At 44.5% G+C, this 25,662-nt stretch overlaps 1 protein-coding gene across 1 annotated transcript; it reads left to right on the top strand.

Annotated features, from left to right (window-relative positions):
• The first annotated feature begins 415 nt into the window (after window positions 1-415).
• Window positions 416-3,520, top strand: LOC139435453 (uncharacterized). Its single transcript, XM_071206117.1, has 3 exons — window positions 416-1,964; window positions 2,046-2,686; window positions 2,773-3,520. Exons 1-3 carry the CDS (start codon window positions 1,058-1,060, stop codon window positions 3,469-3,471), a joined length of 2,247 nt encoding a protein of 748 aa, XP_071062218.1. The 5' UTR covers window positions 416-1,057; the 3' UTR covers window positions 3,472-3,520.
• Window positions 3,521-25,662: the final 22,142 nt, after the last annotated feature.

Here is a 25,662-nt window from a genome sequence, read left to right as displayed (position 1 = left end):
TTTCACCCTTTTCTCTGGTTCTTCCAAAAGTTGACTTAAACTTGTTCCCACCCTGGAGAAAGGTATGGGGAGTTGTCAGGGGACTCTACCTGCCTTTTGGAACACTATTTTCGGATACAATTTATCCATTTTCACCCTTTTCTCTGGTTCTTCCAAAAGTTGACTTAAACTTGTTCCCACCCTGGAGAAAGGTATGGGGAGTTGTCAGGGGACTCTACCCGCCTTATGGAACACTATTTTGGGGTACTTTTTTCCCATTTCACCCCTTTTTTCTGGTTCTCTGGTTGTGGCGGCCTCGCCCTGGCCGTCCACCCTCTGGGTACCTGACTCCCCTGCCTCCTCCGGGGGCAGTTGAGAAGGGTTCAATGCCTCCCCGGAGGATACTGTTATCCCGGCAACCCGCCAGCAGATGAAAAGACCCACCCCTCTGCCTCTCCACCTCTTCTGAGGGATGAGGGAACCGCGCGGGGGTCTGCTGGAGGCTACTGCCGGGTGCTCCGTCCTGCGCCTCACCGGTACCCTGACTCCAGCGCGGTGTGGCGGCCTCGCCCTGGCCGTCCACCCTCTGGGTACCTGACTCCCCTGCCTCCTCCGGGGGGCAGTTGAGAAGGGTTCAATGCCTCCCCGGAGGATACTGTTATCCCGGCAACCCGCCAGCAGATGAAAAGACCCACCCCTCCGCCTCTCCACCTCTTCTGAGGGATGAGGGAACCGCGCGGGGGTCTGCTGGAGGCTACTGCCGGGTGCTCCGTCCTGCGCCTCACCGGGACCCTGACTCCAGCGCGGTGTGGCGGCCTCGCCCTGGCCGTCCACCGTGCGCCCTCTGGGTCGTACCCGAAACTGTCGGGTATCCTTTGGGAGAATCAGACTCTGGAGGAACGTGAGGGGAGATTACAGGGATCTCTGCCCGCCTAACGAGTGCCTAAATGGGACACCGCACCATGATGCAAATGAAAACAAACACAGATTTGAAAATAAGCTGAGTGCGTCTTTCGTGAGTCTTTTCACGCTTCCTTCTTTTTTACCCACGATTCTGGTGACATTTTCCGGTACCGAAATGCTCAAGAATACAGGTCGGATGGCGGTCCGTTGTCCGATCTGCAATAGCTCCTACCGTGCCCTGAGCAAGCACCTACAGAGGAACCATGGTGTGCGTAACTTGGATGAAAGAAAAATTCTGCTGTTGTTGGCCAACGGACGGACCAACATTAGGCTCCATCCCTGTACCATTCTGGGATGCGAGTACCACGGCACAAGGCTGGATCGCCACTTGGCCAGAGACCATGTTGAGCTGGCCCGGGAGGAACTACATGTGGTTCAAAATCAAATGAAAATGACAGTGGCCAAGAAGGAGCTTTATGAACTCCGAATGACAAACCCCACAATAGAAATGATTACCGCTTGGGCTGTTGACACGGTGGCAGACGACGATATACTGTCACAACCTCCACCCTTGTCCCCGGTGAATGAATGTGACAACCCGGACTGCAAAGAATGGAGGCTGGAGGCTAACGCAGTGAGGGCTCAGCGGGACATATATGCTGCTGAGGTGAAATCCCTGCGCTGCAAGTTGCAGCAGAGGATAAAGGACAAGCGACAGAGGATGGATCAGCGGGCCGGGGACATGCCCGCGTTCGATGGGGAGGAACGAGAGCGGGTCATTCTGAAGAAACGACCCCGACCAGAGTCGACACCAACGAGGCTGTCCAAGTCGAAAGGTCCCTCCTGCAGCAAGTCTCCCATTCCTGCCTGCAGCACGTCTCCCATTCCCGCCTGCAGCACGTCTCCCATTCCCGCCTGCAGCAAGTCCCCCACTGGCTCTCACACCCATTCACCCAGCTCCTCAGAGCCTGCATCCATCCATACCGAGGCCTCGTCAACCTCCCCTCCCATAAATTCCCCCTGGTTCCGGGGCAGGGGCCGGGGAAATATAATGCGGGACATAACATTCCCACGGATCATGGGTAAGTGTTTTGGCTATGTGACACATGCAGTTTCTGTAACACATCATGTGTTGTCATTAAAGTACTGTTTATATTTCACAGAGGAGTATCTGCAAGGATACCGGGAGCATTATGCAGGTATCGACCCACCAGTGAGGCTCCAGGAAAACACAGTCTCCAAACTAAGCAGAGTGAAGTCGTTCCTCAGTTTCATGGCACACGGTTTCAATCGCCTGTCTGACTGGCTCTTTTTGAGGGATCTCAAGAGGATACGCGGGTGGTCCCGGAGCCTGATGAAGTCAAGCCTTCAGGTCACGACCTCCGACTTCTACATCAAGAATATATCACACTTTCTCAAGTACATGGCCGACACACCGTGCAAGGGGAGCAGGCTCAGCCAAACGGACATGATTTTAATCAAACGGGAAGTAGTTGCCATCCTGAAGTCCCTGAAGAGAAAAGTACTTATCCACCAGATGCAAGTGAAGCGTGACAAGATGGAAGGTCTGCCGAGCCACAACGACCTAATGACATGCTTGACTTCGACCACCACTCGCATCCCTCAGCTCCTGGATGTGATGGCCAGCAATCCGACTACCGCGACCCGGACACTGCTCTATGGGTATATGACTCTTCATTGGAGCTGCATTTATGGCCACCGTCCGGGGGTCTACTCCAACATGACCAACGCCGAGGTCCGAAAGGCGGATACAACTGGCACTGCCTTCGGCTACCTGGTTCATGTGAGTGCTATTAATCAATGTATTTATTCTGGCAGTTATATGCATGATTGACATTGTATTGACACTCTCTATCTCTGTCATAACAGGTAAGTAACCACAAGACGGCCAACGCGTTCGGGGAGGCGCAGCTGTACCTCACCGTAGAAGAATTTGGATGGATGAAGAGGTGGCTGGAAATTAAGGGTACGCTGACCTGCACCCAGAGCCGTTACTTTCTGTACACAGAGGGGAAGAACCCGTTCAGGAAGCTTGCCTACTCCCTGAGGTTGGCATGGGCTGATGTGGGGCTCCGCAGTCCCATTAACTTCACCGACCTCCGCACAGTCCACGCCGATAATGCGAAGAGGTTTCAAGACAAAGGCAACCGCCAAAGAGTGAGTGATTTCATGTGTCACAACACTGCAACTGCGGACAAATTTTACGCGAATAATCCTTCTTTGAAGGAGGCTGCGGACATTCGGTTGCTCTTCACACAGTCACTTCAAGCAGCGGCGGCGGCATCGACAGCAGCAGCAGCAGCGGGAAATGAAGACACTTTTGCGGGTATTGACATCGACAGTGACAACTCTGGAGAGGAGCACAGCCCGGCTCCCTACCAAGACTCCCTACCAAGACATGTCCCGAAGAGGGACCAGTCACTGGCCGAACACAACCCCTCAGACATGGGTGAAGAGAGGGTGCCATACTCTGCCCCAACTTCACCCACTGTTGCCAGTGATCAACTTGTAAATATGCAGTGTGTTGTTGTAATCAGTCCCCTTGTAAATACGTTATATCCTGTTTGAATTTATTTATTACTGTCAATATTACTGTAAATAAAGTTTGTTAAAATTACTAAGTGTTCTGTTTTTAATCCCACTATGGGTTTTCTTCTTTTAAGATCCCCAGGGGCACGATATTCTGGTTCTGGTGGTAGCATGTAGGTGTTTAGTCCGAGTGAGGAGTGCTCAAGTGTGGGATGATTTGTAAGGTAGAAGAGGGTAAAAAAAGTTAAAGTGTGAACCTCCAGCAGGGCAGGTGGTGCTGTGAAGAAGGCCGACTATGGGTGCCGATGGGCGGACGGCAAAGCACCGCAAAGTAGACCCCCTTTAAGTGTAGCCAGGGGCACGAGCAAAATCCTCCATGGAGGTTGGGTGCTGCTGCTGTGAAGAAGGCCGACTATGGGTGCCGATGGGCGGACGGCAAAGCACCGCAAAGTAGACCCCCTTTAAGTGTAGCCAGGGGCACGAGAAACATCCTCCATGGAGGTTGGGTGCTGCTGCTGTGAGGAAGGCCGACTATGGGTGCCGATGGGCGGACGGCAAAGCACCGCAAAGTAGACCCCCTTTAAGTGTAGCCAGGGGCACGAGCAAAATCCTCCATGGAGGTTGGGTGCTGCTGCTGTGAAGAAGGCCGACTATGGGTGCCGATGGGCGGACGGCAAAGCACCGCAAAGTAGACCCCCTTTAAGTGTAGCCAGGGGCACGAGAAACATCCTCCATGGAGGTTGGGTGCTGCTGCTGTGAGGAAGGCCGACTATGGGTGCCGATGGGCGGACGGCAAAGCACCGCAAAGTAGACCCCCTTTAAGTGTAGCCAGGGGCACGAGCAAAATCCTCCATGGAGGTTGGGTGCTGCTGCTGTGAAGAAGGCCGACTATGGGTGCCGATGGGCGGACGGCAAAGCACCGCAAAGTAGACCCCCTTTAAGTGTAGCCAGGGGCACGAGAAACATCCTCCATGGAGGTTGGGTGCTGCTGCTGTGAGGAAGGCCGACTATGGGTGCCGATGGGCGGACGGCAAAGCACCGCAAAGTAGACCCCCTTTAAGTGTAGCCAGGGGCACGAGCAAAATCCTCCATGGAGGTTGGGTGCTGCTGCTGTGAGGAAGGCCGACTATGGGTGCTGATGGGCGGACGGTAAAGCACCGCAAAGTAGACCCCCTTTAAGTGTAGCCAGGGGCACGAGCAAAATCCTCCATGGAGGTTGGGTGCTGCTGCTGTGAGGAAGGCCGACTATGGGTGCTGATGGGCGGACGGTAAAGCACCGCAAAGTAGACCCCCTTTAAGTGTAGCCAGGGGCACGAGCAAAATCCTCCATGGAGGTTGGGTGCTGCTGCTGTGAGGAAGGCCGACTATGGGTGCCGATGGGCGGACGGTAAAGCACCGCAAAGTAGACCCCCTTTAAGTGTAGCCAGGGGCACGAGAAACATCCTCCATGGAGGTTGGGTGCTGCTGCTGTGAGGAAGGCCGACTATGGGTGCTGATGGGCGGACGGTAAAGCACCGCAAAGTAGACCCCCCTTTAAGATTCCCAGGGGCACGAGATTCTTGAGGGTGTGATCATCTTGGTTTAGTCCGTGGGGGAGTGCTTAAGTTCGGGGGCCCGGGGACCCAAGGTGCTCGAGGTTCTGGAGGTACATGGGAGGGATCCTGGAGCTCCTTAGTCCGTGTTTTGGGGGTCTTGGAGCGGCCACAGAGAGGTGCTTTTCCCCGGGGTATGTCATGGAAGTCTGAAATAACCTGTTTGCTCATGTCAGGGAGAGATGCTGGGGCTGCTGCGTCCGTGTTTTGGGGGTCTTGGAGCGGCCCCGAAGAGGTGGCTTTGTCGGTGTACGTAATGTAAGTGTGAACTAGCCTGTTTTCTCAAGGCAGGGAGGGATCCTGGAGCTCCTTAGTCCGTGTTTTGGGGGTCTTGGAGCGGCCACAGAGAGGTGCTTTTCCCCGGGGTATGTCATGGAAGTTTGAAATAACCTGTTTGCTCATGTCAGGGAGAGATGCTGGGGCTGCTGCGTCCTTGTTTTGGGGGTCTTGGAGCGGCCCCGAAGAGGTGGCTTTGTCGGTGTACCTAATGGGTAAGAAAGCCAGTCTACACAGGTCGTGAAATGTGATTGAAATGTACAGAGTGCTGTACATTTCAATCACTTTGAATGGGAGTGGTGAGGTGTGGATGAAATGGCCATATCTCCCTTAAATTCACATCAAACTCACCCATCTTTCACACACTAATTCATGGGTAACAGAGCCATGTACACCATGCATTTAAAGTAATGTTAGCCAGCTTTCAGACACTAATTCGTGGGGAAGAAAGTCACCCTGGACGGGTCATCAAATGTGATTGAAATGGACAGATTCCTGTACATTTCAATCACTTTTAATGGGAGTCGTGAGGTGTGGATGAAATGGCCATATCTCCCTTAAATTCACATCAAACTCACCCATCTTTCACACACTAATTCATGGGTAACAGAGCCATGTGCACCATGCATTTAAAGTAATGTTAGCCAGCTTTCAGACACTAATTCGTGGGGAAGAAAGTCACCCTGGTCGGGTCGGGAAATGTGATTGAAATGTACAGAGTGCTGTACATTTCAATCACTTTGAATGGGAGTCGTGAGGTGTGGATGAAATGGCCATATCTCCCTTAAATTCACATCAAACTCACCCAGCTTTCACACACTATTTCATGGGTAACAGAGCCATGTGCACCATGTATTTAAAGTAATGTTAGCCAGCTTTCAGACACTAATTCGTGGGTAATAAAGGCCTGTACATCTCCCTGTTTGAAAGGGCCATATCTCCCTTAAATTCACAGCAAATTTACCCATCTTTCACACACTATTTCATGGGTAATAAAGCCATGTGCACACTGTATTTAAAGGGCTGCAGGAACACTTTACCCGCCTTTTAAACACCTTTTCCTGGGTAAACAATCCATGTATTTCCGCCTGCTTTCCATCAGCACCCGCCAGTCATTTCAAACGGTTTCAAATCGTTTTCTCACTTTTAAAAACAGCTTTCTGCCCTGTAAATGATTTCTAATCATTATTACCGTCATGGAGGAGCTGCAGGGACACTTTACCCGCCTTTTAAACACCTTTTCCTGGGTAAACAATCCATGTATTTCCGCCTGCTTTCCATCAGCACCCGCCAGTCATTTCAAACGGTTTCAAATCGTTTTCTCACTTTTAAAAACAGCTTTCTGCCCTGTAAATGATTTCTAATCATTATTACCGTCATGGAGGAGCTGCAGGGACACTTTACCCGCCTTTTAAACACCTTTTCCTGGGTAAACAATCCATGTATTTCCGCCTGCTTTCCATCAGCACCCGCCAGTCATTTCAAACGGTTTCAAATCGTTTTCTCACTTTTAAAAACAGCTTTCTGCCCTGTAAATGATTTCTAATCATTATTACCGTCATGGAGGAGCTGCAGGGACACTTTACCCGCCTTTTAAACACCTTTTCCTGGGTAAACAATCCATGTATTTCCGCCTGCTTTCCATCAGCACCCGCCAGTCATTTCAAACGGTTTCAAATTGTTTTTTCACTTTTAAAAACAGCTTTCTGCCCTGTAAATGATTTCTAATCATTATTACCGTCATGGAGGAGCTGCAGGAACACTTTACCCGCCTTCTAAACACTTATTCCTGGCTAAAACAATCAATGTATTTCCGCCAGGGTCACAGCCTGCTGCTGCTGCTGCTGCTGCGGCGGCTGCTGCTGCTGCTCTCCCTCCCTAAATTCACATCAAAGTCACCCAGCTTTCACACACTATTTCATGGGTAATAAAGCCATGTGCACACTGTATTTAAAGTAATGTTAGCCAGCTTTCAGACACTAATTCCTGGGGAAGAAAGTCACCCTGGACGGGTCATCAAATGTGATTGAAATGGACAGATTCCTGTACATTTCAATCACTTTTAATGGGAGTCGTGAGGTGTGGATGAAATGGCCATATCTTCCTTAAATTCACATCAAAGTCACCCAGCTTTCACACACTATTTCATGGGTAATAAAGCCATGTGCACACTGTATTTAAAGTAATGTTAGCCAGCTTTCAGACACTAATTCCTGGGGAAGAAAGTCACCCTGGACGGGTCATCAAATGTGATTGAAATGGACAGATTCCTGTACATTTCAATCACTTTTAATGGGAGTCGTGAGGTGTGGATGAAATGGCCATATCTTGCCTTAAATTCACATCAAAGTCACCCAGCTTTCACACACTATTTCATGGGTAATAAAGCCATGTGCACACTGTATTTAAAGTAATGTTAGCCAGCTTTCAGACACTAATTCCTGGGGAAGAAAGTCACCCTGGACGGGTCATCAAATGTGATTGAAATGGACAGATTCCTGTACATTTCAATCACTTTTAATGGGAGTCGTGAGGTGTGGATGAAATGGCCATATCTTCCTTAAATTCACATCAAAGTCACCCAGCTTTCACACACTATTTCATGGGTAATAAAGCCATGTGCACACTGTATTTAAAGTAATGTTAGCCAGCTTTCAGACACTAATTCCTGGGGAAGAAAGTCACCCTGGACGGGTCATCAAATGTGATTGAAATGGACAGATTCCTGTACATTTCAATCACTTTTAATGGGAGTCGTGAGGTGTGGATGAAATGGCCATATCTTCCTTAAATTCACATCAAAGTCACCCAGCTTTCACACACTATTTCATGGGTAATAAAGCCATGTGCACACTGTATTTAAAGTAATGTTAGCCAGCTTTCAGACACTAATTCCTGGGGAAGAAAGTCACCCTGGACGGGTCATCAAATGTGATTGAAATGGACAGATTCCTGTACATTTCAATCACTTTTAATGGGAGTCGTGAGGTGTGGATGAAATGGCCATATCTTCCTTAAATTCACATCAAAGTCACCCAGCTTTCACACACTATTTCATGGGTAATAAAGCCATGTGCACACTGTATTTAAAGTAATGTTAGCCAGCTTTCAGACACTAATTCCTGGGGAAGAAAGTCACCCTGGACGGGTCATCAAATGTGATTGAAATGGACAGATTCCTGTACATTTCAATCACTTTTAATGGGAGTCGTGAGGTGTGGATGAAATGGCCATATCTTCCTTAAATTCACATCAAAGTCACCCAGCTTTCACACACTATTTCATGGGTAATAAAGCCATGTGCACACTGTATTTAAAGTAATGTTAGCCACAGCTTTCAGACACTAATTCCTGGGGAAGAAAGTCACCCTGGACGGGTCATCAAATGTGATTGAAATGGACAGATTCCTGTACATTTCAATCACTTTTAATGGGAGTCGTGAGGTGTGGATGAAATGGCCATATCTTCCTTAAATTCACATCAAAGTCACCCAGCTTTCACACACTATTTCATGGGTAATAAAGCCATGTGCACACTGTATTTAAAGTAATGTTAGCCAGCTTTCAGACACTAATTCCTGGGGAAGAAAGTCACCCTGGACGGGTCATCAAATGTGATTGAAATGGACAGATTCCTGTACATTTCAATCACTTTTAATGGGAGTCGTGAGGTGTGGATGAAATGGCCATATCTTCCTTAAATTCACATCAAAGTCACCCAGCTTTCACACACTATTTCATGGGTAATAAAGCCATGTGCACACTGTATTTAAAGTAATGTTAGCCAGCTTTCAGACACTAATTCCTGGGGAAGAAAGTCACCCTGGACGGGTTCATCAAATGTGATTGAAATGGACAGATTCCTGTACATTTCAATCACTTTTAATGGGAGTCGGTGTGGATGGCCTGTTGAATCCGATTTTGAGCACTCTTTTCCCCGCATAAACTAGTTTAAATCACCGTTAAACACTTATTCTGTTGATGTCTATATAACCGACTTCCCGCTATGCATTAAGTCGGTTATATGGACCCTGTACACTAGGCATACCGCGGCCGGTAGTAAATGTCCAACCATTGTACCCTCTGGTCCCTAGGGTATGTAAGGGGAGTGTATGTGGATATAGGAGTCCTCAATGTCCTGGGGTTCGCTGCCGCTCCCTCCTGGTACTTCCTGATGGGCGGGAAGCGTGGCCAGATCGGGTCACTATTGACCCTCTGATCCTGGGAGAACACCCCGGACATGTCATCCGAATACGCGCTCTCCTGAGCTGGGGGAACGGGAGATCTCGCCAGGCGGCTGCCTTAGCGATAATCTCCGGAAGCTCCTGGAGAATTCCGCCAATCGACGGCAGAGCCGTGACGCCGGAGAGAGAGACCACTGGTCCGTGTGTCGGACCTAGACCGGGACCCCGCTCTGCCTCCTCCGTCCGGAGGAGGGAGATGATGGGGGAACCACCTGGTAATCCATGAATGGAGGGGGCGTAGTCATCCGACTCGTGCCCTCCACTCGGACCCAGGAAATCCAGGGACTCGTCCACGGAGTAAGCCTCCTGGACTGCCCAATCATCCCCGACCTCAGCGGCAGCGAGAGCGTCCGCTCTCTGCTGTCTGAGGGCCAGAGGGAGCCGGGCACATAGTGAGCATGACACCTGTGGGGTGAGAGCAGCTCTCGCATGCTTTAACCCCAAGCAGGACTCACACTGAGTGTTTGTCAAAACTCATTATGTAGCCCGTCTCACATGAAAGGCAATTCCGGACGCAGCCCTGACTTACCTGCCCCATCTCCATCTTTCCACTAGAAACAAAGCTTTTTACGGGAGGAATCTTTGTTTTCTAATGTGCCTTCTACAGTGCTTCTGCCACTACGGAGTGCTGAAGAAAAGTGGGAGCAGTTGGACCGGCCTACTTCCTATTTATACGGAAGTGAGGCCGGAGGTGGGGCCCACGTCATAGGTGGCCGTGGATTAAGTCTGTCAGTGCTGCACACGTGCAGTGGGATTACCCAATAGCGATAGCCTTAGAGGGCGAAGCCTTATACGAAATAGAACAGCGGTGAGGTCCGTGCAGAAAGCAGAGCAGTGTGTAAAATATATATCACTCAGTATAACAGGCCTACATTACTCTCTGTATTTGTATGCTGTAGTTTAGTAGATAACTACAAACAAAGAGTCGATATTTTTCTAAGACCATTTAGTGTTTCACATAATAAAATACACCAGGGCCGTGGGAAGTAGGGGTGCTGACGATGCTGCAGCACCCCCTGGTGGAGGACATGGGATCTGCACTTCCACAAGATTAAATACAAATATAATACAAAAATAAATAATTAATTTTCAGCATTGATGTAACAACATTCATAATTAAGTAAAGATAACACCCTTTTCACCCCGGTTACATTTTCCATTTGCCCTGTAGGATGGGCGGTGTAAGTGATGAAAGTGGGGGATGTTGGCTTATCAGGCACCCGCAGCTCACAGCCAGCGTGAGAGAGAGAGATAGATAGATATATAGATAGAGAGAGGGGGTGCACCGGTACCGGCGGGGAATGTTGTTAGCTTCTGTTGCGCTAACGGATATGAGAAGCTGTTTCAACAAGAGGACTCTCAGACTGAGAGGCTCAGTGAGGTAAAGGACGCTGAGTGTTTAGATAGTTCACTTTAGTCTAAATTGTCTCAGTGGGTCTCAAACGGTTTGATCACAATTTATGTAAATAAATATTTCCAAGGCACTCCTTTATAATTATTAGGATAAATAAAAACAGGTTTGAAATCATTCCAATGTATAGGACAGTAAACCAAAAATATTGTTTAAAACTGGAGAGATTTAAAAATATGCATAAATAAATGTTAACTGGTAAAATAAGATATAAATGAACCACAAAAATAAAACAAGTTAGCCTACATGTATTTGTTATTGGCTATGGTAGGTTATCGGTTATGTTCATATACTTATTTGATTATTAAAATGCAAACCGATCTTTTTCATATGGATGTTTTAGAGTTGTATCCCCTAGATCAGTCTCTAGTAATTGGGCGCTCAAAGTGCACCAGATTGAAGCATTTTACTTTAAAATGTTAAAAACATCTTCCGGGGGGGGCATACCACCGGACCCCCCTAAAGGATGTGATGTCCACCCCCCAATTAAAACATGTTCATGCAATACTAAATACATTTGAAGCCTTTTTATGTAAGCTGTCCACCATATCAATACGTTTCTCTGTTTGTAGTGTAGTGGTCTTTTGTAGAGGTTATTCATTGCCAGCTAAAATCTTACCTAGGGCAGCAAATTGGTCAAAACCGGCCCTGGTGTCATCCCCACACAGCACCCCCCATTTGAAACATGTTCCCACGGCTATGACAACGGCTGTAGTCTGATTATGCTTTAGGAGCTGTAGATGTGTGTGGTACAGTGTGTAGATGTGTGTGTGTGGTACAGTGCGTAGATGCGGCAGACAGACAGGTCTCAGTTGGTTTGGTGTCCTCTGCTTACTTTTTTTTTTTTTTTAATTCTTTATTTATTTGGAGTCACATTATAATACAAGTACAGTTTTTCAAATCATCTATTTTTAGAGACCCGACAGTGACAAATGAAATAGCAAACAAAATTAGTCAAAATAAAATAAAAACGAAAAAGTACACAGGGGTTGTTTGAAATAGCAAATGTCTACACATGTACATATGCATTCATATCAACATACATATATGCATACAATACACCCACACATACATGTGTCCATACATACACATCTATATACATTCAATCGGTGTATAGGAACAGTCAAACAAGGGATGGTCGTCTTTGGGATATGTAAATTCTCCACTTTTTCCATATTTCCTCAAATGTGTTTTCCTGTAGCCTCATTGAGAATGTGATTCTTTCCATGATATAGATTTCATGGATTTTGTCGTACCAGTTGTCAAGAGAGGGGATGTCTGCTTTGAGCCATTTTCTAGTTATTGCTTTTTTTGCTGCAACAGTAAGAATTCCAAATAATTGTTTTGTTTTTAAATTTGAGGGGATTGAATGTACGAGCCCAAATAGAAATTCGTCCCAGTTTAAAGGGATTTTTTCCTGTAGTATTATTTCAATTTCTACATGGATCTTTTGCCAAAAAGTTACTATTAAAGGGCAAGTCCAAAACAAATGGTAGTGATGTGCTAACTGAGAACCACATTTCCTCCAGCAGCTGGGGGGCCCTAGCTGATGTGATGACTGAGCAGGGCTGAAAAAATACCTGCTCAGCATCTTCCAACTAAACATTCTGTAGGTGCCTGAGCTCGAGATCTTCCATTGAAAAGTACAGTAGCTTGTCCAAACTTCGTCAGGGATGGTTTTTTTTGTTTCGTTTTCCCATTTGTGTTTTATATAGAAAGTATTTTCCTTTTTAATATCTTGAAGAGCTTGGTAAAGATTGGAGATTACTTTCATCCCTGTGTCTGATGTGTATGCACTGGTGAAAACTATTAATAAAGGGTTTTCAAGGGCCTTCTGGCTGTCTGACAGGGAACTATATAAGTAATGGCGTACCTGTAGAAATCTAAAAAAATCACCGTTATTCAACCCATATCGATTTTTTAATGTTTGAAAATCATACATGGTTCCTTTGCTGAAAAATGTGCAATATGAAGTAAGGCCATGTTTGGCCCAGCCTTTAAATGTTGTATCTAGCTTGCTTGGGGTGAAATCAAGATCATGTGAGCACCATCTTAATATCTTCATTTCCTCCAGCAAGTCACTCCTGGTGATGGCCCTCAGCCATAGTTTTAAAGAGAGGTTGATCCAGCGGTTATCTTTTTCCAGTAAGTTTTTAATATGTTTTTTATCCCCTAACCTTGCCTCGATTGGTACTTCTCCTGATACATTATTCTCAATTTCTTTCCATCTAGCTCTGTAGTCTGGCTTGCACCAGCAGAACAAGCTTCTTAATTGGGCTGATATATAGTAGTCCTTCAAGCAGGGGAGCGCTACTCCTCCCTTGTTTTTTGCTAGTTGAAGAGTACAGAATCTAATCCTTGGTTTCTTCCCTTGCCAAATGTACCTTGATATGGTTTTATCCCATTCGTTAAACTGCTTGTCTGTGATTTCAATTGGTAGATTCTGGAAAAGGTATAAAAGTCTAGGTAGGATGTTCATTTTCACTGATTCTATTCGAGATTCAAAGCTCAGCACTGGGATCAAGTTCCATCTATTTATGTCTTCTTTTATTTTCTGATTTAGAGGGTTAAAATTTAGTGTATACAAGTCCTCTGAATCTTTAGAGATGTTTACTCCCAGATATTTTAAGTGGTCCAGATCCCAATTAAGAACAATGGTCGAGTTTATATGTTGGCTTGGCTTGTAATTAAAGCTCAGTATTTGGGTTTTTGTTATATTGAGTTTGTACCCTGAGACAGAACTATAAGTATCCAAAAAGGTCAGTAAACTCAAGAAAGATTCATCTGGGTTTGACAGGTATATTAATATATCATCAGCAAATAATGATAATTTATGTTCCTGGCCATATACTTTTATGCCGGTAATATTGTTATTTTGAGTAACCCCCAAACTCAGAGCTTCGATATAAATTGCGAATAACAGAGGGCTAATTGGACATCCCTGTCGTGTCCCTCTCTCAAGGTTGAAAGAATTTGATATGGCTCCATTTATTTTTATTCTTGCATAAGGGTTGTCGTACAATGCTTGAACAGTATTAATAAAAGTCTTGTGAAAGCCAAACTTTTCAAGAACTTGGAACCTCTGCTTACTTTTAATACTTGTAAATACAACTTTTGGCCCGTAATTTCAATTCCCCATTTCAGCGACCAGAGAGAAGGGGGGGATATATCCAGTCTCTGATTTTGTGTGTGTGTGTGTGTGTGTGTGTGTGTGTGTGTGTGTGTGTGTGTGTGTGTGTGTGTGTGTGTGTGTGTGTGTGTGTGTGTGTGTGTGTGTGTGTGTGTGTGTGTGTGTGTGTGTGTGTGTGTGTGTGTGTGTGTTGGTATCTTGGTCAGGGAGTGTATGTGTGTCAGGGTGTCTGGGAAAGTGTATGTAAGAATGTTTATATATACATATATAGGATTACTTAAAAACAGTCCCAAATAATACATGTTCAATATAGTTCAAAATAATACCCGTTTACTTTAATACAGTTTAGAACAATATCTGTTTGCTTTAATCTGTAGCCTGTTATTGTCTCATTATACCGCACTGTGAATGAATTAAAAGTAAATATATAAGTGGTCATGAACACATCTGTCCATCAGACAGAGGGCTGCTGTGCCTCCTGTCATCATTAACGGACGTCTCTTTAAAATTACCGCTCAGAGGAGAGGAGTTCTCATTTCTCTAACCGCCTGCTGCATCCCCTCCTCTCTCCTCGGTTCCGCTCGCATCTCCTGTGGGCGGGACTAACGGTACGTCCACACAGCAGCTTTTCAAAAATCTTGGAGCTGGGCGTGTCTGACAGCTTGGGAATTTTTTGCGAGCAATGCGACCAACAACCAATCACATGAATCTCCCCGGGGATTTTATGCGAGCAATATATATATATATATATATATAAACTCCCCAAACAGGCGAAAACCTACCAGTTTCACCCACTGTCTCTGCCACTTCCCTCCATGCCTGGTTCCTCCGGTTTGTATCGTTAATAGTTCTGGCCGTAAAGAACCGGGTGATTTGCTACCGGAATTTCTCGTTTGGAATATGAGGAAATGAACTGCGGTCTGGTTCTCCCTGCTTACACGCGGTTTGATTGGCTAGCGCTTCTACTGTCAGATTTGCATAAACGTGTTTGATTGGCTGGCGCTTCCAGCTCAGCTTCAAAAGTTGAACGTTGCTCAACTTTTGAATCCCAACGCAGAGAAGCGTTGGAAGCGGTGGAAGTTGCTTCTAATAATAATAATCCCTTACATTTATTATAGCGCTTTTACAATGATATACACACATTACACATATATCATACATGGTCAGAAACTGTGGACAATACCCACAGGAGCAAGTTCAGGTGAAGTTTCTTGCCCAAGGACACACCGGCTTTACAGACACAGCAGCGGCGGGTTTCACCTCTTGATCTGATGATCATTGCACAGCGCACTGCGCCACACCGTCCATCTTCACGCCTCGAAGTCATCGAGGCGCTTTTACAAGTATACATTGGTATTATACATGTACTGTGGACAATACCCACAGGAGCAAATCCGGGTGAAGTGTCTTGCCCAAGGACACAATGGCCTGACGCAGTGGCGGCAGGAGCGGGTTTCGAACTGGAGTTCCCCAGCACTCCCCCTTGATCTGATGATCGGATGCACAGACCATTGCGCCACCCGTCCCGGTGCTTCTGAAGCTGCTGTGTGGACGTACCGTAATTCTCGAGGAGGGGAGTCGAGGAGGGGAAATTTGTGTATTGAGAAAACTCTCTAGACTGAAAATGTCTACTACTCAACGAAGGAGGCTTGATGGGGGGCTGGCAGTACCACATTTTAAATTGTATTTCTGGTCCTTTTCATTAAGACCTTTGATTAGTTGGTTTGACCCCCAAGCTGTGGTTTCATGGCGGGCTTTAGAAGAGAAGTCAGTCTCCCCATGGAGACTTCAGGACATAATTTACACAAACATATCTATCAAACAATGTCAGCTTAGGTTTGGCCCTCTGATTACTCATGTAATTCAGACTTGGCGAAATGCACAGAAATTATGCCCTATTCAATGCCCCTGGCATCTCAATTCGCCAATATTTAATAACAACCAATTATTCATAGGGCGGAGGCTTATTCATTATTCCCAATGGGGGAGGAAGGGTCTTCACACCTTGGAAGGTATTTACAGTGACAGTGGTCTCCGCTCTTTTAAGAATCTTAAACCTGCCATTTCTAGGTAAAATCATTGAAAAAGTTGTTGTTCAACAGTTGAGTAATTTCTTGCATTTAAATAGTTGTTTCGATGTGTTCCAGTCAGGATTTCGTCCAAACCACAGCACTGAGACTGCTCTTGTAAAGGTCTTTAACGACATCCACTTAAACACAGACAGTGGCAGAACTTCAGTGTTAGTATTATTAGATCTCAGTGCTGCGTTTGACACTGTTGACCACAGCATATTACTAGACCGACTGGAAAACTGGGTGGGACTTTCGGAAACAGTTCTAAATTGGTTTAAATCCTACTTAAAGGATAGAAACAACTTTGTTTCTATAGGTAAATACACATCTGAGTTGACAAATATGACATGTGGGGTTCCTCAAGGCTCCATCTTGGGGCCTCTTCTCTTTAACATCTACATGCTACCACTAGCTCAGATAATGAAGAACAACAAAATAAGTTACCATAGCTATGCAGATGCACACAAATGTACGTAACAATTTCACCAGGAGACTATGCTCCAATTCAAACACTGAGTAAGTGCATTGAACAAATCAATGACTGGATGTGTCAGAACTTTCTCCAATTAAACAAAGATAAAACTGAGGTAATGATTTTTGGAGCCACGGCAGAACGTTTAAAAGTTAGCGCTGAGCTTCAGTCTGCAATGTTCAAACCAACAGATAAAGCCAGAAATCTAGGTGTAGTCATGGACTCTGACCTGAGTTTCAACAGTCACATTAAAACAGTTACTAAATCAGCCTACTATCACCTAAAGAATATATCTAGGATTACAAGACTAATGTCACAGCAGGATTTGGAAAAACTTGTCCATGCCTTTATCTTCAGTAGACTCGACTACTGCAATGGTGTTCACAGGTCTCACTAAAAAATCTATTAGAAAGCTGCAGCTGATTCAGAACGCCGCTGCTCGAGTCCTCACTAACACTAAGAAAGTGGATCACATCACTCCTGTTCTGAAGTCTTTACACTGGCTTCCTGTGTGTCAAAGAATAGATTTCAAAATATTGCTGCTGGTTTATAAAGCTCTGAATGGTTTAGGCCCAAAATACATTACTGACCTCCTGCTAAACTATGAACCATCCAGATCTCTCAGGTCTTCAGGGACTGGTCAGCTTTCTGTCCCCAGAGTCAGAACTAAACATGGTAAAGCAGCGTTCAGTTATTATGCTCCAAATATCTGGAACAAACTCCCAGAAACCTGCAGGTCCGCTGCAACTCTTACTACTTTTAAATCCAGGCTGAAGACTTTTCTTTTTGTCGCTGCTTTTAACTGAACTATTCACATCTTAGACTGCACTGTAACTTTTATCCATGTACTTTTTATTGTAATGTTTAATTGAACTATTCATATTTTAGACTGCACTGTAACTTTTATCCATGTATTTTTCCTTAATGTTTATTTTATTAGCTTTTCTTTTGTAATGCTTAATGTCTTTTTTTTTTTTTTTGTAAAGCACTTTGAATTGCCTTGCGTTGAAAAGTGCTATATAAATCAACTCGCCTTGCCTTGCCTTGCCTTAAAGGCTGTTATGACAGGGTTCCTGCAGGTTTTGCCAACTCAAATGTAAGCCTTTTTAAGACCACTTTGAATATAATTTAAGACCTATTTCACGGCAATAAAGCATGAAGGAAAATTGCTATGAAAGAAGAAATACGTCCCATAATTACTTACAACGTAAATGTATTCATGTTCAACATAAGAACAATAACTGAACATAACAGCATACACAGATCTGTGTTAGCGTGTTAGACAAAAAGTGTGTGTGTGTGTGTGTGTGTGTGTGTGTGTGTGTGTGTGTGTGTGTGTGTGTGTGTGTGTGTGTGTGTGTGTGTGTGTGTGTGTGTGTGTGTGTGTGTGTGTGTGTGTGTGTGTGTGTGTGTGTGTGTGTGTGTGTGTGTGTGTGTGTGTGTGTGTGTGTGTGTGTGAGGGCTGTGCAATTAATCGTATTTTAATCGCAATTACGATTTTGGCCTGCCATAATTACGAAAACAACATAATCGAAAAAAACTAGGTTGTGACAGTGCACTACAACATATTTGATCTAATTAATTTTAGTCTAATTTATTTATCATATTTATATATGTTAAGTAGCTTGTGGAAGTGCGCTCTAAAATATTTGTTTTATCATTTATTTAATAAATGTTTGTATTGGTTTTTCAGTTGAATTATACGTTCAGGGTAGGGGTGTAACGGTATCCGTATTCGTCCCGTACCGTCACGGTTAGGCACATACAGTATGCGAATACGCCTTTTTTTACGAGTAGGAAAAAAGTCTGTCACTCAGGGCAGTATTACACTATATATAATCCAGGGGGCGGTATTGCGCCTAAAAGCCAGCCGCCCGTAAATAACAAATGAAGAACAAGAACAAAACACAACAAAACGAACACAATACATGAAGAAGAACAGTTAGTAGCTACAGATGTAGCACTCCGGGACTGCAGTCGAATAGTCCAAAGATCAGCTCCTAAGTTCTAACCCTATCTCCTATTCCTTGACCTCTGAGTGAAACGTCACAGGGTTAAGGGATAGTGGACAGGAGAATTCAAAAGGACTTAGGAGAAGAGACTGCGGTACTTTAGAGAATCCGAATGCACTTTCGCTAACCGACGTGTTTATGATGCGCCAGCGGGCATCATGAATGTGCGTCTGCTGCTGTGGAGGAACTATGGAAACTACAGTTTTCTATACAGCGGACTACAACATGGATGTTTAATAAGAACGAGGGACTACTGTAAACTCATCTAGAGACTCTGCACCGTGCTCTGATGCTGCTGCTTTGCTTTATGAACGTGGACAACAGAGAAACATATTCTTCATGACCAAAGTTGGAATTGAAATAAAAAAGGAAAGTGAAACCTATGCTCGTCACCCTCTCCCTCCGGTCCACATTAATACAATGATCCCAATACGTATGATTGTATGAACTAAAGATCTTAAAATCAATACAAATGTATTTATTATAAACGTTAGTCCTTAACATCTATCACTGTGTATATCACCATTCAAACATCTTTTAAAAGTTGAACGAACTCCACACAGCTCAGTGAAGACTGTGAAATGTTGACTTGAAATGATCATTTCAGTAAAAACTAACGTTCATATTTCTCTTTTTGATTATAATACTGATGAACGTTCAAAACAAAGCACTTTGGCAACTTACCACCTATGTTTTAAAATGCTTAATAAGCACCGTAACTTTCATGATATCATTTCTGCAAGGCATTGTGCAAGGCATTGTGGGGCAGCATTTTCGCTTCTCCTGTCGGTTAGGGAGGTCCAGTGGTTCCTAAGCTAAAGGAGGTTATAAAGGAAGTTTGAAACCTCCTTTCCTATCATTCTCAACATTCTAGAGAATTCGAACGGCACTTATCATGGCTGCCACTGAGGGACTTCCGGGTCATTTCACTCCTTTAGGAAGGTTCCTAAGCTAAATGGACTATTCGACTTCAGCCCAGATCAGACTCAAATGGGTGTGTCCCAGTCAAAAGCCCAGCGGATGCCAGTGGCTGGGGGTGTTACCAAATTGCTAGAGGGCGTTGCCCAATTTCCCCATTTGTTCAATTACAGGATTTAACCATGAGATGGCGCTTCATTCACAAAATACACAATGGGTGTTGTAGAAACATCAATATTTTAGATCAAATAAAGTATATAGTTTGCTTTATGCAGTATATTTCTTGTAATATTGTACAGTAGATTGAAGTAAATCAACTTATACATTAAGATAAGATAAGATGGATCTTTATTAATCCCGTGGGGAAATTCAGTAGTTCAAACAGCAACAGGGTGAGAGTGAAAAACAGGACAGCACAGATTCACACAGATTAATAAAATCAAAAATAAGATGAGCGATAAAAAGAATAATAATGAGAAACTATGAAATAAGAAATGAATAAAACTAAAATGTAATTATCATATCATATATTATAATGTATTGTATTATTAAGTAATATCATACATTAACCCCATTATAGCAGATGCCAACAAATATCCGCTATATCAGATACCTGTAGATCAGCTGTTTATTTCACATGAGTTTCAGTGTGGCAGCTTTTCACGGCTCCCCCTGGTGGATCCATGATCCATTGCTGCTGGTTTCATTAGAATTAAATGTATTTATCAAGGGGGCGTTTCAAGTCCTGCGGGGGGTTTTCCTTTTCAGCAGGGGCCCACCCCGTGCCGATCACGGACCCGCACGGATAGGCGTCTGAAACGAAGCGCTACATCTGTATGGCGAGTTCACACAACACACAGGAGCTAGAAGACCCACCTGCTTCTTTTAAATCAGCTGTGTGGGAACATTTCGGGTTCCCTGTGGACTACAACAACGATGGGGTGCGAGTTGTGGATCGGACGAGGACGGTGTGTCGGCGTTGTTCGACAGCGGTGCGGTATGCTGGTGGTAACACGTCAAACATGCTCAATCACATCCGAGTCAGTCTCAGTCCCCAGCGAGAGGGTTTTCTCGACGGCAGGTGACATAGTTACCGCCAACAGATCTGCCCTCACTACTGACAACGTAGACAGACTCATCTTTTTGAAGAAAAACTTGAAAATAGAGTAAAGCTTGAGTACCTTTATTTAGGCATAATGGCCTCACACACTCACAAGTTAATTACACATGTTAGACATTGCTCCTAAAGGTACACATTTTATTTTGTTTTACATTTATCATTGTATTTATTTTATATTTTAACATCAGGAGATGTTATACAGTTCTGTATTGCCTTTTATTGATTGTGATTGAAACACTTTCTTATTATTATTTTAATATTTTCAAGACATTCTTTTTATTTGTACAGCTTATTTAACCTTTTAGTTTGACATTAGCCAATATAAATAATATGGCCATCTGAGTGTTACTGTTTGTGGATTGTTTTTAACTTTAATACAGTTAATGATTCCAAATGTTAGAGTTCTAAACTTGCACTACTGTTAAAAATAAATAACAGCAACAAAAATTATGCATTTGGAACTTTTTTTTGCTTTTCCTTGTTGTACCGAACCCGTACCGAACCGTGACCCCCAAACCGAGGTATGAACCGTTACACCCCTAGTTCAGGGTAATCAACAGTTAAAAAGATACTGTTCAAATTATTATTTGTTTTAAAGTTCAATAAATGGATGTTTTCAAAGTCAATGAATAATCGTATTTAATAATCATGATATTAATTATTGACCAACATAATCGAGCAGCCCTAGTGTGTGTGTGTGTGTGTGTGTGTGTGTGTGTGTGTGTGTGTGTGTGTGTGTGTGTGTGTGTGTGTGTGTGTGTGTGTGTGTGTGTGTGTGTGTGTGTGTGTGTGTGTGTGTGTGTGTGTGTGTGTGTGTGTGTGTGTGTGTGTGTGTGTGTGTGTGTGTGTGTGTGTGTGTGTGTGTGTGTGTGTGTGTGGTCTAGCATTACTATACTTGTGGGGACCTACATCTGTTTACATAGTCACGTGTGGGGACTGGCTTCCCTTATGGGGACAAATTGGAGGTCCCCATGAGGGGAATCATTAATTTTAGGGTGAAGAATTGGTTAGGGTAAGGTTAAGGGTAAGGGTTAGGGTTAGGGATGTGTTGGTTACGGTTAGGATACGTCTCCAGGAAATGCATGTAAGTCAGTGTGTGTGTGTGTGTGTGTGTGTGTGTGTGTGTGTGTGTGTGTGTGTGTGTGTGTGTGTGTGTGTGTGTGTGTGTGTGTGTGTGTGTGTGTGTGTGTGTGTGTGTGTGTGTGTGTGTGTGTGTGTGTGTGTGTGTGTGTGTGTGTGTGTGTTGTTTTGGCGAGTCCTGCTTGAAATCATAACAGGGAGGAAATTAGAAGACACCAGGATACCAGTTAAACAATAATCCGTTTTAATTAAACAAAGTAATAATGCAATACAATATAATACATTACTATACAATTCAAAGAATCATATAAGTAACGTGAGGAGTACTCCCGCCCTTATTCACGCGCTGGACATCCTTTCGTCTTGGCAGCGCGTGGAGAGAGGGAAAACAACAAGATGCACATCGTCCCAATACCAACAGAAACAGGAAGGGGTGGAGTTTCATTTGGGAGATACCAAAACGCTGTCTCACAGGGAATCAGCGCGGGCAGCAGAGAACCAAACAGTTTTCAGTTTGGAGCAAAACACATTCTTATTATGTAGCTTATCACACAATAGTCCATATGTTTTCCCGCTATGAAAGCCACAGGTGTTGGGAAGGCCTGCAGGATGCGCATCATTATATCCGGGGAAAATGTCCCTCCCAATTTGCAAAGCCTATCGATGGTTTAACCCAGAAAAACACTCAAAGGGGTAATCTTTTCACTCAAAACAGAACTCACAATTAATTCTGCATCTCCCTTCTTCAAAAATAGCTTAAAAACACCCTTTTGATAAACAGGTAAAAAGTCTATTGCGCTAATCTACTTTTAAGAAAAAGGGAACATTGTTTCAGGAATCTATAAAAAAACCTCTCTATATTTGAGAGGAAAAATGTACTTTTTGTTCCTTCAACTATTAACACACAGGAATGTATAAACCCACACATATATTAGGGATGACATGATGCAATACACCTCCTATAGATGGGTGACATTAAAATGAACATACCAAAAATATGCTGCCTCACTTCTTTGGTACAATATCTCACATCAATTTCCACAATTCCCTCTTTTGCACTCTTAAAAAAAGAGTGCAACTTACACAAGGCACTTGAAACATAACTATTGTCACTCCTCTCCACTGTGTTCATCTCTCAACATTATATTTAGAGCCCTTTAAACATTTGGAAACAGCCCTTCATAGCAATTTCTTATGGCAGAAGGAGAGGGAGACCAAAACATGTCAAAAAGCTGAGTCCCATACTCGTCCTCTCCCTCCGAGACATAGGCCAACAGAGGCATTTGATACGGGGGGGAGAAGCAGCTTTTCCTCAATGGTGGAACTGATTAGTCTGACACATAATGAGCGGATGCACGGCACACAACAACACCCACATGTTATTAAAATGGCCACAAAAGTACCTACAGAAATAAAAAGAGACATTATTAAACCCTTCCATTGACCAAACATGTTAGCAAACCACTCTTCAAGGGGATTGTGTATCCCTGATTGCTCATGCATAGTTTTAGATAGGATACGAAGACCTTCTAAGGCTCTGGTCACGGAACCGTCCGGCGCCGTGTTGTTGGGAATAAACGTACAGCACATATCCTTGAACATTGAGCAAACACCCCCTTTCTCCGCAGAAGCATATCCAGCGCCATCCTATTCTGCACAGCCATAAGGGACGTTGGACCTAATTGTTCAGCCAGGCCTTCCACCGCGTCCCTAGTGAGATTGGCCAATCGGAGTATGTTGTAATGGACATAGTTGATTCTTTCCACATTTTTGACAGGGGTAACGGGGAAAATGGCAGAGATAACTGGAAAACTTTCAAACCCTGCAGCTATTTGGTCAGCTAGTTTGTATTCATTAGGGACTCCTCGTGGAACTCCTATGGAATCTATAAAGGTGGGAGAATTGAGGGATAAATCAAACGTGTTTTTGGTGTCCCTTTTAACCAATACATGTAGGGAGGCTTTAGGGTCCGTGGGTATCAGTTTTTTCCTAGCATCATTAGGGGTGCATGGAGACGGACCATAGCACACAATCCTACAGATAATTCGGGGATACGGTGTACAGGCGGTGGCCCCCACAATAATAGTAAAGACCAGCCCTGGCCCAATGTCCTATACTAGTGCTAGACACGGTGTGGTTACACCAATCCGTAGGGATATTTCCTAGGTCAAAACGTGGAGATTTTTGGACCATGGCAAAACAGGTGTACCCACCGGCGCCTCTGCTAGGCGTGAATACGCCTGTCCTAGTACCATTATCAATTGGAGGGAAAACCTTGGCCAGGGTGGTGCAGTTAGGAGGACTAGCCATCTTGGTCAGCTGTAACATACAGTTGTAACCCCAGGTATCTGTGAGAAATAAGGGCGCAGGGTCAGTGACTAATTGTGGGCGGGCCGTGGCACAGGCTAGGCAATCCCCTGCCATTTGTTCTTGGGCTGTCCGAGCAACCCATTTTAACCATAAATTGTCATCTGTGTATCCTGTGGCCATTTGGATGACGTCTAGAGGTTGAAGTTGGCTATAATCCCCCGTACATTTATCTGTGCATGTGATTTTAGACAGGTATTTAACCTTAGGTCCTGCCTGAGGGAGGTTTTGCTTTACCTTTGGTTTAACTTTAATTTCGAAGAGGCCTTGTGGCGAACCCCTTCCTGCATGAACTGCGAGGACATAAAGTCCAGCGTCGGAGCGCACGACATTCTTTAGTGTTATGCGTACCAGATTACAAAACCTGCCGGAGCACGGAACGCCTGGGTCTCTCCTAACCACTTTCATTCTATATTTGAGGGATCTAACAATTTCCTCCGATCGGTAAGGTGGCATGTATCCCCAGTCATCAGGACCCGAATTTACTATGACACCGCCCCAGGACTCGCAGGAGCAACCGTAGGTGTATTTAACGAACACATGAGGATCGCCTTTGATTCTAACTGTACTGCCTTGGTAAACGTAAGGACTGCCTTTGGCCTTACGTTGGACGGTTCTATTACATACCCTAGGGACCAGAGGGTACAATGGTTGGACATTTACTACCGGCCGCGGTATGCCTAGTGTACAGGGTCCATATAACCGACTTAATGCATAGCGGGAAGTCGGTTATATAGACATCAACAGAATAAGTGTTTAACGGTGATTTAAACTAGTTTATGCGGGGAAAAGAGTGCTCAAAATCGGATTCAACAGGCCATCCACACCGACTCCCATTAAAAGTGATTGAAATGTACAGGAATCTGTCCATTTCAATCACATTTGATGACCCGTCCAGGGTGACTTTCTTCCCCAGGAATTAGTGTCTGAAAGCTGGCTAACATTACTTTAAATACAGTGTGCACATGGCTTTATTACCCATGAAATAGTGTGTGAAAGCTGGGTGAGTTTGATGTGAATTTAAGGAAGATATGGCCATTTCATCCACACCTCACGACTCCCATTAAAAGTGATTGAAATGTACAGGAATCTGTCCATTTCAATCACATTTGATGACCCGTCCAGGGTGACTTTCTTCCCCAGGAATTAGTGTCTGAAAGCTGGCTAACATTACTTTAAATACAGTGTGCACATGGCTTTATTACCCATGAAATAGTGTGTGAAAGCTGGGTGAGTTTGATGTGAATTTAAGGAAGATATGGCCATTTCATCCACACCTCACGACTCCCATTAAAAGTGATTGAAATGTACAGGAATCTGTCCATTTCAATCACATTTGATGACCCGTCCAGGGTGACTTTCTTCCCCAGGAATTAGTGTCTGAAAGCTGGCTAACATTACTTTAAATACAGTGTGCACATGGCTTTATTACCCATGAAATAGTGTGTGAAAGCTGGGTGAGTTTGATGTGAATTTAAGGAAGATATGGCCATTTCATCCACACCTCACGACATCCCATTAAAAGTGATTGAAATG

Source organism: Pseudochaenichthys georgianus, chromosome 16 (genome assembly GCF_902827115.2).
Source record: "Pseudochaenichthys georgianus chromosome 16, fPseGeo1.2, whole genome shotgun sequence".
Taxonomy (NCBI): domain Eukaryota; kingdom Metazoa; phylum Chordata; class Actinopteri; order Perciformes; family Channichthyidae; genus Pseudochaenichthys; species Pseudochaenichthys georgianus.
This window is presented reverse-complemented; position numbering and strand designations above follow the sequence as displayed.

What these genes read in the sequence shown, in the direction of transcription:
- LOC139435453 (XM_071206117.1), top strand. Translation starts at nt 1,058, where the DNA reads ATGCTCAAGAATACAGGTCGGATGGCGGTCCGTTGTCCGATCTGCAAT. An exon ending in AACATTCCCACGGATCATGG is followed by an intron (nt 1,965 to 2,045) that starts GTAAGTGTTTTG and finishes TATATTTCACAG; the next exon opens with AGGAGTATCTGCAAGGATAC. An exon ending in CCTTCGGCTACCTGGTTCAT is followed by an intron (nt 2,687 to 2,772) that starts GTGAGTGCTATT and finishes CTGTCATAACAG; the next exon opens with GTAAGTAACCACAAGACGGC.